Consider the following 13886-nt stretch of genomic DNA (forward strand, 5'->3'; position numbering starts at 1 on the left):
ATAAGTTTTGTACCGTCAAGTTTTATATAATTGTTGACACACTGGAATTCTCAGACGGGTGTTTTTGTGATTTTAAATTCAAAGTCACCATTTGCCTTTAACAAGGAGCCTGTCAGACCAGATATTACATAATCTAAAATTTGTCTCAGTACTTATTTTCTTAACCTCGCTAAAATTCATAAAATCTATTCGAACTTTAACATTTCAACTTGAGAATTAATTGTTTTATTTCCAATGTAAAAAGTCCTGTCATCCATATATGGATGATGTGACAGCCAAAGTATTAAATGATCTTTATAATAGGAGTTTAATTGATAAGTTTGCATGTATATTACTAAAATTAAACAATACAATAAATATGAAATTGATGATTCTGTAGAATACAAATTTGGGTATAAATAAGTACGTATGAAGATTACAGTCATTTAAGATGGGGAAGAAATCCAGTCTAGCAACTTCGACGCGTACAAATCGTGGCTTAGAATGACGTAAGGAAAAATCCTTCAAAAAGACAAATACTGAACGAATTGTAACCACCATATAATCGGTTATTTAAATGCATTTTTCGTAGCTTTTCCATTACTTTTTAACAAAATGAGTATTACAATTTTGCTCCTAAGGATGTGTAGAACCATTTTTAATAGTGTCCTTTCTCTTTTACCAGAAGATTTTTGGTTAAATCAAGAAGAAACATTACACACGAGTGTGCATTATGTTCGAATCTTTTCTGTAATTATCATCTTTTTACTCACCGCGTTGACTGCAGAGAACCGGGCAAACGCTTTCGCTGCAATCCTCGCCGCCAAAACCGGGATTGCATTGACAATGACCCAAAAGACACTCGCCCTTCCCGCTGCAACCATTGGGACAATTGTGCGTCATATCCTCGGCGATCACGGCTATGAACGAGACCTCTTGTGGATCTCCATCGTCGTTGTACAACGAGAGGAACCAGTGGCCCGGCTCCATGTAATGCGTCACCTCTTTCTTGATCGAAGGCTGTAAGGAGGATCGACGCGTTTTAAGATCTCTTACGCGCCTAATACTACAGATCCATATGTTTCAATGGGAAAAAATTAAAAAAAAAAAGGAGAAAAGACTTTCAAAACACCGACAGTTTAAAATACTTCGTTACTCCGTTCGTGTCAAAAAAAAAGTTAGGAAAATAAAAAATAAAATATAAATCTCTGGACGAATTTCATAATGGCGGAACAACTTGGTTCATAGGTTCACAGGTTCGTTGTATGTATGTATACGTCTACGATCGAGAAAAGGAAAAAAGTAAAATGGGGCACTGGCACATACAATGACACTAACATGGGACGCCCGAGTGGTCCTAGCCTTGAAGCCACTCAACACTTCCAGGAGATCGTACTGCGTATGCGTGGGAAGAGCGTTTCTTCTGGCGTAGACACCGATGCTAGCACCTCGTGGGATGTTGTAGTCGAACCGTACATACGCGGCTTCCGATTGGTAGAATTGCATGTTCCAGTAACTGTAAGGTGGAATCTCCTTGCTGAGCTTTTGTCCCAAGCCGACCTGGGCGAACGTTGTCCCGTCAGGTGGGAAAGATCTGGCAGGGAAAGTTCTCGCACCTGGATAGTTAGAAATGGAAAGGATCAATATAATTGACTTCGCGTACACCAGCAATCAGTTTTCTCGACGGGCAGCAGTTCGGTGTTCTATTTTGCATTCATTATATCTCTTTCATGCAATTCCTTCGGTATTTGGAATTATTGCCCGTTCAACTCGCAAACGAAGTTTGGGTAAACAAAGTCACACGACTGCGATCAGACATTTTTAAATTCCACTTTCTCGAAAACTTTTAAGTCGAACGTTTCTATTATTTTTTTTTCATTCATAACCATTCTCACCTTCTGTATTTGAAAATTTATTTCGGGACGAAGCAGAATGTTTTCCGCGAGAAAACTGACTGTTTCTATTTAAATGTAAAGCAAACAGGTATTAAAAAATTGCGTAGCTTCGTATTCAGCTGGGCACTGCGTGTCGGCGAGTTTCGCGACTAGTTTAGATTCGTATTATTTCGCATCGACTAATCGTGTTAATTACAAATTTGCTCATTTTCATCGTACGATTCTAATGCATTCTACCGTACATCTTTGCAAAAACCAGACAATTCTAACAACAATATTGTCTTCCTTACCGTCTATCTTTTGCCTAGGTCACTATAGAAAGAAACACAACATTCTAGAAAACAAAAATTCTTCAGCGAATTCTCGTTACCGCCATTATCATTTATGTTTCCCATAACATTTCATGTATAAGAACTAATTACAAAATGACTCTATTACGTTTGTGCTAGGATGCGCCAGACCATGTTACAGACCTAACCTAAACCATGTTACAGTGTTAGAGAAACGTCTACGCTAGCCACTACCACGTAAAACATACTACAATTAACGTTCCAGGCTACGAAGATCGAGTGTACAGTAAGTCCACGGTTGGTGACTAAATTGTTTCCCCGCCACTTAGACGCAGAGTCATCCCTCCCCATCAATATTCTTTTCTTCGGCGTGACAGGTCAGCAATTGTAGATTAAAAACAGTGTAGCGTCCGCACTCATGTAATGCTAACAATTGAAAGTAAAAACTTTTACAGGTATTATGCCAACAAAGCTATATCGAAACCGATATAAAATCGAATACCGAAAGAAATATCGGTATTATTTCGGTATCGCGTTTGGATAAGAGCAAGAGGAGTTATTAACGATTCTATTGCAATTTAAGTGTGCATTACTATGCAGTGAACGTTGGATATATGCCTGAATTGATCTACAGCATAAGTGGCCGGTGTTCATCCCCACCACTGAGGGGAGATTCCCCTTAATACACCGGAAAGCTGGGCAGTCGAGAAGGATTTCCTTCTCTTTTACTTGCTGTCCTTTTCTACATTCGACAACCGACTCGGGCTGTTTCTATAATTAGAATCGATCCATTTACTTCATAAACGCCCGGCTTGAGGTCCCAATTTTCGAGCATATATTTAACTTTTACTGTACATCGGTTTCGGAATGAGAAAGTAGCATTAAAATAACGATAAGAAAATAGTACCGATTTTTGGTCTCTGCTGAACCCTTTGAATGCACATATGCGTTTGTCAATTTTTTTATTTATTTTTTATTAATGGTACCTTTACTGATATATTCGTGAGGTTTTTCTGATTAAGGTAAGGCTAAACACGATATAACTTGAATTATATTTGCGTATTTAATGAATGTGTATTTAACCGTATTTAACACGATCTTATACTGTATTAGAAATAGGTTAAAAACAAATTATATCGTATTTGGTCTTATTTTAATCGGAAAACTCTCACAAATGCATTGGTGAAAGTTCCATTAAAAAAAAAAGTTTCATCTTTGCATTATGAAGCACGTATGTCGTGTCTCACGGATATTCGAGCTCAGATTAGGTTACACTACGCGGTCCGCTCGACGTTGAGCTTGGTTGTATCTCAAGGGGAATCCTCTCGCAATAGTAGGGACGACTACCGTTCACTTATCCAATCGAAAATAACTCGCACTTATCCAAGCATTGTTGTACCGGTATCTTACGTTATGGTAGAAACCCCTGTTCGTTTAAAGCCTCGTCAATTTTCAGATTCAGGTCCCGATTTTTCGTCAAGAAACACGAACTTACTGTACATCGCGAGTCACTACACGAGTCAAGCGAAGAACATATCAGCAGAAGCGAAAGGGAAGCTAGAAACGCCATAGTAGAGAAAGCTGAACAGAGTTACAGAATAAAAACAAAAAAAATCGTGCTAATAGTTAGCGAAGGTTTGAAAAGAATCGTAAACGGCGCCTCACCTTCCAAGATCAGTATAGTGGGTTCTGGGGGTAACGGAGTTGTCCCAGAACACCCTGATATGCCTACGGTGCTCGACTCTGTCTCGTAAGTCGAGGTAGTCCATTCCGTGGAGTCGGTATTCTCTTCTGTAGCAGAGGAGTATAGATTCTCGGTGCTCGAGGTCACGTCTACCTTTACCGAATCCATCGAACTCACGGACGGGGTCTCTTTCTGTTCGACCTGCTCTTCCGCCCCTCCGGCGTCGGTCTTTTCGCCATGCTCGGAGGATTTGTCCACCGAGTGACTCGAGTTGTCGAGCTCCTGGTAGAAGTTCAGGCTCTCGTCGTTCGCTGAAAAGTTGTCCCACTCGTCGGAAGATGAACCCATGCATGGGCAAGAGCATTCGCATTCACCGCCGGCCCAAATCGAAGGGGGCGGCGAGGAGGGCGGTTGGGGCGGCGGTGGCAGTCGATTATCGTTCGCTTCCATCGCGGCAGAATTCGCAACGTTTGCCATGCTAGCGGCCGACTCTCGAGCCGTCTCGTGCGCCTGTGTCTCAACTTGTTTGACGTTCATCCCGGATGAGTGCGTTTCAGCGTCGCCGTTTGTAGGTACGGAGACCGAGAGAACGTAAAGCGGCTTCGAGGCTGCGGAACCCGAGTCTCCGGAAGCGATTGTTATGTTCACAAGCACCCGATGCGACGACGAGGACGAAGACGAGGGTTCGCGATCACGGTGTACCGGCACCTCAACGATTTTCACTTGTTGGATCAACGGCGAAGCAGACTCGGCTCCCGAGTTGGATTTCGTCGCGGAGTCTGCTTTGTTAGGGGAATCGTGGTTCTTCGCGGAGCTAGAATCCTCGAGTACGCGATCCGATTCCCCCGACACCCCGTGAAACTTTTTCTCGAACTCTCGGATGAATTCCTCGTCGTTCTCTTCTCTGGTGATTACTCGTAGATCGCTGTTCCGATGTTCCAGACGGTGGACGTCGTTCATCGACTCGTACCCGCGTTGCTTCGTCTTCGTCGTGGTACCCGACTCGCTCTTCTGATCCAACTTCACAATTTCGATCTCATCTTGGCCGTAATTATAAATCGGTAACGGATAGTCCCGCTGGAGTTCCTCGGATTTCTCGGAACTGTTCGCGTGACTCGACAGAGTATCGGATTCGAGCGACGAGTCTTCTCGCGAGAGTTCTTGCGTCTCCTTCACGACGTCCGAAAAATTGCCAGAAGAATTCCGTTTAAAATCCTCACCGTTCGAATTCGGTGTACTGTTCTCTGCGTTCGTTTCTTCCAACGATCTCGACGAATCTGAATTAAGATCTGCATCCTCCGCTTGCGGCGGTACAGGATTTTCGTTAAAATCATTCGCAGCCCAGTCGGTATTACTTACGCTGGAGGATTCGGATTGGTTCCCAGTCAAATCGTCAGACTCCGTGAACTCTGCTGCGAAGGTTGTAGCGTCTACGTCTTTGGTATTTTCTAGCGACTCTACGTTTCTATCTACAAACTCCACTCTAGCAACGCTACTGTACTCATCGTTTAGCGGACTTTTCACCGTTATCGAGGCAACGTCCTCGGCGTTAACGCTGTCTCCGAACTTCTTCGATTCTACGCCCACCGAAGGCGCTTGTCCCGGGTTAACGCGGCCCCCAGAGACCTTTGAACTTCGAGTGGCGTCCGCGTTAGCATTGATCGTCGCAATCGAGACTTCCGTAACGTCTTCGCTGCGATTCTCGACGGTAACTGGATCAGTAGTGACAACGGCGGGACCCTCGTTCTCGTCACCTAACGCGATCCAGGTCGATTCCGTGGTACCGTCGTCCGTAGTCTCCGAAGGCCGGTTTGCTGGTTCGTTAAGTGAAATGGAAGAGGAGAACGAAGACGCGAGCGAACGATCGCCAGGAGGGTCAGAGGCAACAAAGGCAGAGGACGTAGAGGCAAGGTCGACAGCGACAGTGGTATGAGTTGAACGATCGTGCGAATAGTTAGTAATCGAAGAGTCAGAGACATTCGCGGCAAGCATTGTCCCCTGGGGGGCCGTCGATCCCGACGACTCGAGTACGTCTCTGAGCACCCTGTCGTCACGGCTGGTGTTCTCTTTTAACCGAGGACCATCCGCATGCTCCGTTTCATGCATAACCCTACCAGGACGATCCTCGTTTAACCGTGAGGTATCCTCCGCTGCCTCGCTCGACGACGCCGGTTCTTTGCGGTGTTCGAGGGATGCGACAGTTTGGTGCAACGCATGCTGGTTAAACGTGTCTCTACGCTTACGGATGTACACGTGCTCTAACATGCTAACCGTCGGATTAATACTACCTCCTGGAGACGCCTGTTGCCCCGTTCTGCTGTTGGCTTGCGACGACGACGCGACCGCTGTCGAGAACGTCTTGTTCGCCTCAACGGACAACGGTTTCGTCTCTGCACTCTCGTCGACCGCGCACGCTTTTGTGCCGTGATAAGTCCGGTTCACTATGCTGGAAACTGCAACGACAAATCAACATTCGTTAGAGTTTTCAATGTATTTCTTCGTCGAGGTAATATGCGAATTGTTCTTGTGTTCTTAACACTAAATTTACGGATGTTGATTATATACCTACTTTTACTGAAGTGAGCCAATTTAACACATACAACAAAATTCAAGTTGTTTGCAAAAAAAGTAGCTCCAAATCAATTTAAATAAAAGATTTATTATTAAAAATTTCATTGAAAACATTTTTCACGTATACACACTGTTTTTAAAATACAGTTAGCAAAAGAAATTTTTTCTGATTTTCTCCAACGATGGCAACCCTACGTAATTAGATGTAAAATAAATATCAATTGAAATACCTTTTACAAATACATATCGAAATTACCTTGGTGGACCAAATTATTTGACAAAAAATTGATTTTATAAAATTATATTATTTCACTAAAAATGCTCCGTTTGCGCGCGATGTATAAATCGGAATTATGAAAGAAGGTTTTTTTGGCCTCAGCTAACTAATAAATTGACAAGATTGAACATGAATGTTTATGCGTAATTGGTGTTAGGATTCTGATTCTTTTTGTAAGCCAGAAATTTCATTTGCAAAGTAATTAACTGTTAAATCATTTTTTGAGTCAAATTGGCTCACAACCGTAAAAATAGGTACACCACATTCGACAATACGAAATGAGGGGGTAAGTCGAGGGGAGGAATTCATATTTATGTATAATTCATTACGGAATTAAAAACCAACATATGTTATTAAAAAATAATATTTAAGTTTTTTATATATATAGCAATAAAATTCTAAATGAGTCAAATTGACTCAGTCCATGAATCTAGTGTTAAGAGGGTACTGGCTGCCTAGACTGTCATTTTTTCAGCCTTTTTTGTGATTTTTTTTTTATGGTAGGTTGTTTTGTACTGAGATTTTGCAGATATATTTATTTATCTTATAAGTGTGTACAGTATTTTTTTCATTAAAAAATATTACAAATTTTGGGAATTCTAACTTAGTGTTTAAAAAATATTTAAACTGGCTTCCATGATGTTTCATGCTTTTGGAAAGAATATTCTAAAAACTAGAGATTTTAAAAAATATAGAGTTTTACTATTTTTTTTTAATATGGTAAAGCCAAAGAAAAATAGAAATTCGAAACTTGAAGTGCCGCCATTCCTTTGTTTATCGAGATTTTGATTTTTCTGTAGTTCCTGTTATAATTAGGTACACTCTTCCTTATGAAGATACTTTAGCTCCCTCATGGAAGCCAGTGGAACACCTTTTTCAGAAGAGCCATTAACCCTTTGCACTCTGAGAGTATTTATTAATATGAACGATTAGCAATACCAAATTAAATTTTGTGATGTGATTTCTAAAAATAAAAAAAAATTCTTCCTTCTACAAACATATGTATGAATACCTTATAATTTAAATTTTATTTATATATTTTCTAAATTCAGTTTGTGTCATCATAAATGAGACTTCAATCGAGTACGTATTATGTTTGGTCTGGGCCAAAGGGTTAAACAAGAAGTTATAACTCCGACAATTTTTAATATTTTTTGATGAAAAAAATACTGTACATGCTTATAAGATGAATAAATATATCCGTAAAATGACAGTACAAAACAGCCTATTTATTATTAACAAAATATCACAAAAAAGGCCGAAAAAGTAAATCTAGACAGCAACACCCCTCTAAGGGGGGAAACCATTGTGACGGTTGAAAATAGAAGCAATTTTTAAGAATTTTTTTGGAGTAACTTTGAAGCTTTCAAAACTACATTTTTTGAACTACTTCATGTGCAAATTTCGTATAAAAATATTAATTATTATAGACATAATAGGAACCGGCGTGAGAGGCCTCCAAAAATTTGTTGGAAACGGGCGAAAGTGTAATGTTTCACTACAAATTCTAAAGTAAGAAATCATGCAATTTTTTAAAATGATAAGACAGTAGCTTCAATTGCACGTAGGGATTTATAAAAATAATAATTCATTATAAAATGATGGAACTTCGAAGAAAAGGTTTCAAAAATTTGTGGAAAAGTCAATATTTCTTTTGACACGTAGAAACTAATTATTCGATCAAAAATTCCGTAGGTGCAATTGAAGAGGATAGTATTAGGAATCACCATACAAAGTTTCGAGTAAATCGGATGGAAATTGACTGAGTTATTCAACCACCCAGTTTGAAAAAGTTGGTTTTGAGTAAAATAACTCTTCATTCACACCACTTATCGCTCTAGACTAAATACTCTTGGTCCACGTTGTTATCTCGATTCAAACACTTCCCATTCATATGAAAACTTGACCACAGCAGAAATAATAAAAGAGTTTTAAATAAATCTCTCGAAGTAAAGAGCAGTTAGTAAAACTTTTACAACTTTGTCATTTTTGCGAATTTTACTTTAATATTTAGGGAATCATTCTTAAAATCCCAAACATTAAAAAGAGATAAAAAAATATTTTGATTCTTTCAATTCGTCACAGTGGTTTTCCCCCTTAAAGGCGGTCTTTTAGCATGAAATACTTTCTTTTGCTAAGTTTTTTTGGGAATTTGTTGCAAAGACTGCAGTAACACCCTTTGCAGACTTTACAAGGTTTATGTATGTGTTTGAATAATATTCTAAAATTTTTTGGACTGAGAAAAGTTAAAATTGGTGGTTCTGGGTCCTTTCAAATATAGTCTCCTTTAAAAATGGTTTTTCCAGAGTGTTTTTCCATTTTGTTTATTTGAAATGGAAGTGTAAAATTGACTATAGTAAGTATCAGAATATAAGAAAAAAGTTACTAACTAAAAAAATGGCGATATTCTAAGGCTTGATAAATATTTTGGTTCGATTCTAAATTTTGAATGCAATTAATCAAGTAGATTTTGGAATATTGTGGGTATCGTTTCGAAAAATATAGTTTTATAAATTTTAAAGGAAACAAATTCGAATAGGACTCATAAATTTTAGCGTAGTTATAAATAGCGAAAATAAATAGACAAATTTTTCGTTATGTAATTTACAATTGTTTAAAATCAAAATTTTGGTCTGTTAGTCGACGTGATAACATAGTACGAATGATTACTCTATTTTTAATGATCAATGATAAATAGAATCACGACGATACTGGTTTGAATGAAGTTCATAGCGATTGTTCGTTTCAATGATACTCCATCCAGACACTTGTTCTTTATTTAATCTACATAGATACTCGTGCGTTGAATATAAATTAGAAAACGACTTACCTACGACATAGGCTAACGCTGCTGTTATGCACAACGAGACTATAAGCAATATCATTGCAATTAATTTCCAGCTGCACCAGTCGACTCCTTTCACAAAGTGGCAACGAATGCTTTGTCTCCTCATTGGGATCATTGAGGGCGCGTGGCCGTACGGTAAAGGTACTCTGAAATCAATTAAAATTTGTTGTGTTTAACTTCCGCATAATACGGGAACAATCACTCGTAGCATCAAAAGAACCGTAACATGTTAGGAACAACGTTATGGAAAAAGGGAAATATTATAAAATCTTTTCCCTATTTTATCAGACACACAAAAATTTACAATTGTATTTCAAATTAGAGTCGGGCAGTAATGAACTACACTTTGATGCATACTGAAAGTAATTATAGTAATCACAATCATTAATCAAGTAATTACAGAGAGTAATCTAGCAATATTGCATGTGTGTAATATGTAATCATTAATCGTTAATTTGTAATAAAATTGGAATATTCTTATACACTAATAAAAAATATCCGACAATACTGAACGTACCGTAAACATATTAATAATTACTAAGTATCAAAAAGTGTTCGTTTATATCAATATGGAAGAAAGTGTTATACAGTTTTTATCATTTATAAAAACAAAAAATACTCAATATCGCCAATTTTGTCATTGTTAAAGTAAATGAAAAATTTCTACATTAAATAATAGACAATTTAAATGGATATAATAATCCATTGTTCTAATTTTAATTCAGAAACTTAATTGTCGAAAATCACGTACACGCCTACAGTCGACCGCCATATTTGTTTCCAAAGAAGAATTGGCAAAAAAATGTATACACATATTATTCATGCATGTTTCTGTCTTTACGAAAACATTTTGGTGCAAAAATATGTTTTTCTTAGAAATAAATTCCCCAAAATGCGATATTTTTGCTCTATATTAAGATGGTTTAACTTCTCAAGGGGCTTCCGTTTTAGACACACTGAAACAGCAGTAAATTCAAGAATCTTCAAAGAAAAATTACTACATTAAAATTGTCCACATACCTTTATTGACAAAACTGAGAAATAATTTTAAATTGGAAGTAATAAAACCTATATTTTTATGAAATTGTTGGTAATGAAATGTGGTTTTAAAAGAATTTATTTCCATTGGAAACGTGTTAGTACAATCAACTGGATAAAAAACAGTAACGAAATTTTATTAAATTATCAAACGGAACCAATTCAAAGTAAAAGAGACGAAAGTTGTCCGAAATTGTTCTTTTTTTCATTACTAACAACAAATCCAACAAATTTTCCGAGGATGAACGGATGTGCTATCTACAAGCTCGCAACATTTCAGGTCAACAGCTTTATTAATCTTTGAGATATCACTTCCGCAAACTTGAAAAATATGACTTCGAGATAAACGGCTTTAAAGTTAGCGATCATCACTCTTCGTCGCAACAGGCAGTGTTATTTAAACTCTCGTAACTTTTTCAATTCTACGAATTCCTGACCTGTTTACTGCGGCATCCTGAAGGTTATAAATGGTAAGAAAACGGAAAAATTTAATCGTGTAAAAAAAAATCCCCGTTAAGTATTTGAATGTCTGTCTACGTGTTTTTCTATATTTGGCTGACAAGGAACCTTCGCGAACGGTCCGGTTTCGATTTTGATGAAACTTCGTACACTTATAAAACAGCCAAAAATAATCGACACGTATTTTTTTAGCTGCGGTAACTCGAGTTTAAGGGGTGAAACCACCCCTTGAAGTTTTGGCTCGAAACGGCTATCTCGAAAACGGAAAGACATACGAAAAAATTGTTAATGGGCGAGGTTAATGGTTTCTTATGTACAATAACATGGTGTTAAAAAATTTAACAAAATACAATTTGTTTATAACAAAAAAAATTTCTTAACTTAATTTTTTATTTTATTAAAATTTCCATAATGACAAAAAATGACGAGCATTTTATTCCAAATCCATTGGTATGTAACATTTTAAAATTGCCTCTTACAGTTTTGCAGATTTTGATGATTTACATCTTGCGTGTACATCCACTATGGTAGTAGCCGTTCTAACTTTGATTTTAATGAAGCACTGTAGGCTTGCACTAAATTATACAGTAACAGTAACAAGTTTCTTAACGGCAATGAAAAGATTAATTATTTTTATTGCCCACATATGACATCGTGGCAAAGGTGGAACGATTTATAAATTATAAATACATACAGTGTGTATAGCAATTACTCTATGTAGTTTCGATAATAGTGGTACTCGTCGAAAAAATGTTTGAAACATAAGGATTACTTACACCATACGCATTTAATTATTGCCACGTCACCACAAATATGGCATCTTGGTTCATTTTCAACAGAATAGCAGTATTCACTAGTATTCTGGAATGCATTTGGTTTTTCAACTATACAGGGTATTCGACCACCCCTAGAAAAAATTTTAATGGGAGATTCTAGAGGCCAAAATAAGACGGAAATCAAGAATACTAATTTGTTGATGGAGGCTTCGTTAAAAAGTTAACAAAATTAAATTAAAAAATTTCAAATCATTCTGAAAAAATTATTTTTGGTTGCGGGGCTCAATTACAATCATTTTTGGTGGATACACATACCCCTGAAATCCTACCCACTTTCGAGAAAAAAATTCGAGTAGGTACTGAAATTTTTACATGAAATTAAAAAATTTCAAATCATACTAAAAAAATTATATGTAGTTACAGGGGTCAATTACAAGCATTTTTGGTGAATAGATATACCCCGAAATCCTAAGCACTTTCAAGAAAAAAATTCGTTACCGAAAATCGAATGTGTGGCCAGAAATGCTTCCCTGAAATTTCATGCATATCTTTAAAACGTCATAACTTCTGAACGGATTGAAGGATTTTAATGTTTAAAAAAGCAATCAACGTGTATTTTAGTAGAGAATATGTAGAAATTCTAAAAATATTGGAAAAGCTGCTCCATGATCCCGTAAAATGTGAAAAACCCCAAAAAAATGATTCAATTTTCAAACAGTCACAACTCCTACAATAGTGAATATATTTCAATGAAACTTTTTCCTGAAGCAGAGCTCATGGGCACCTACAAAAAAGTATTAGACAATTTTTCTGTAGGGTGTCAAATAAAATTATTAAAAATTAAAAACGAATTTTTAAGAAAAATCGACGAGGGGTAGGTAGGTACCTAAATTTTTCAGCGAAAGAAAAAGATTTCAAATCGTTCTAAAAAAATTATTTTTGATTGCTGGGATCAATTATAATCATTTTTTGTCAATAGACATACCCTCGAAATCCTAACCATTTTCGAGAAAAAAATTCCTTACCGAAGGTATAATTTCAGGCCAGAAATGCTTCCCGTAAAATGCGAATCTTTAAAACACCATAACTTCTGAATGGATTGGACGATTTTAATGTTCAAAAAGCCAAACGCCGCGTATTTTACTGTAGAATATGTAGCAGTTATAAAAATATTCGAAAAGTTGTTCCTTGATCCCGTAATGTTAGAAAAACCCCATAAAAATGATTCAATTTTCAAACTGCCATAACTCCTACAATTGAAAATATATTTCAATGAAACTTTTTTCTGAAGTAGAGCTCATGGTTACCTACAAAAAAGTATTAGACAACTTTTCTGTAGGATGTCAAACGAAATTACTAAAAATCAAAAACGAATTTTTAAGAAAAATCGACAGGGGGTATAGTGCCTAAATTTTTTAACGAAAAAAAAAGATTTCGAAACGTTCTGGAAAAATTATTTTCGGTTTGAAAATTAAAATTTAAGTTTAAAATTATATTGCATAATTTAGTGCAAGCCTATAGTGCTTCATTAAAATCAAAGTTAAAACGGCTACTACCATAGTGGATGTATACGCAAGATGTAAATCATCAAAATCTGCAAAACTGTAAGAGGCAATTTTAAAATGTTACATACCAATGGATTTGGAATAAAATGCTCGTCATTTTTTGTCATTATGGAAATTTTAATAAAATGAAAAATTAAGTTAAGAAATTTTTTTTTATTATAAACAAATTGTATTTTGTTAAATTTTTTAACACCATGTTATTGTACATAAGAAACCATTAACCTCGCCCATTAACAATTTTTTCGTATGTCTTTCCGTTTTCGAAATAGTCGTTTCGAGCCAAAACTTCAAGGGGTGGTTTCACCCCTTAAACTTGAATTACCGCAGCTAAAAAAAAATATGTGTCGATTATTTTTGGCTGCTTTATAAGTGTACAAAGTTTCATCAAAATCGAAGCCGGACCGTTCGCGAAGGTTCCTTGTAAGTAATATAATAAATGGCTTAGCTAAAACATTTTATCTAAAATTGAAAAAATTTTAGTTTTCAATTCCAGCTTAAAAACTG

The 13886-nt window shown here is 36.7% G+C and overlaps 1 protein-coding gene across 10 annotated transcripts in view; it reads right to left on the reverse strand.

Moving 5' to 3' along the window:
- Ten-m (teneurin transmembrane protein Ten-m) overlaps positions 1-13886 on the reverse strand; it is a 537959-nt gene that overhangs the window by 21248 nt on the left and 502825 nt on the right. For 8 of the 10 annotated variants that reach the window (XM_076774715.1, XM_076774719.1, XM_076774714.1 and 5 more), the window contains 4 exons: positions 9527-9690; positions 3830-6301; positions 1306-1595; positions 753-999 (listed from right to left, as the gene is read on the reverse strand). In XM_076774715.1, the coding sequence (XP_076630830.1) occupies positions 753-999; positions 1306-1595; positions 3830-6301; positions 9527-9690 (3173 nt within the window). The remainder of the gene's footprint in view (positions 1-752; positions 1000-1305; positions 1596-3829; positions 6302-9526; positions 9691-13886) is intronic. The other 2 variants (XM_076774712.1, XM_076774720.1) reach the window with 2 other exon arrangements.

The sequence above is a fragment of the Colletes latitarsis genome, chromosome 10 (assembly GCF_051014445.1).
Source record: "Colletes latitarsis isolate SP2378_abdomen chromosome 10, iyColLati1, whole genome shotgun sequence".
NCBI classification, from domain to species: Eukaryota; Metazoa; Arthropoda; class Insecta; order Hymenoptera; family Colletidae; genus Colletes; species Colletes latitarsis.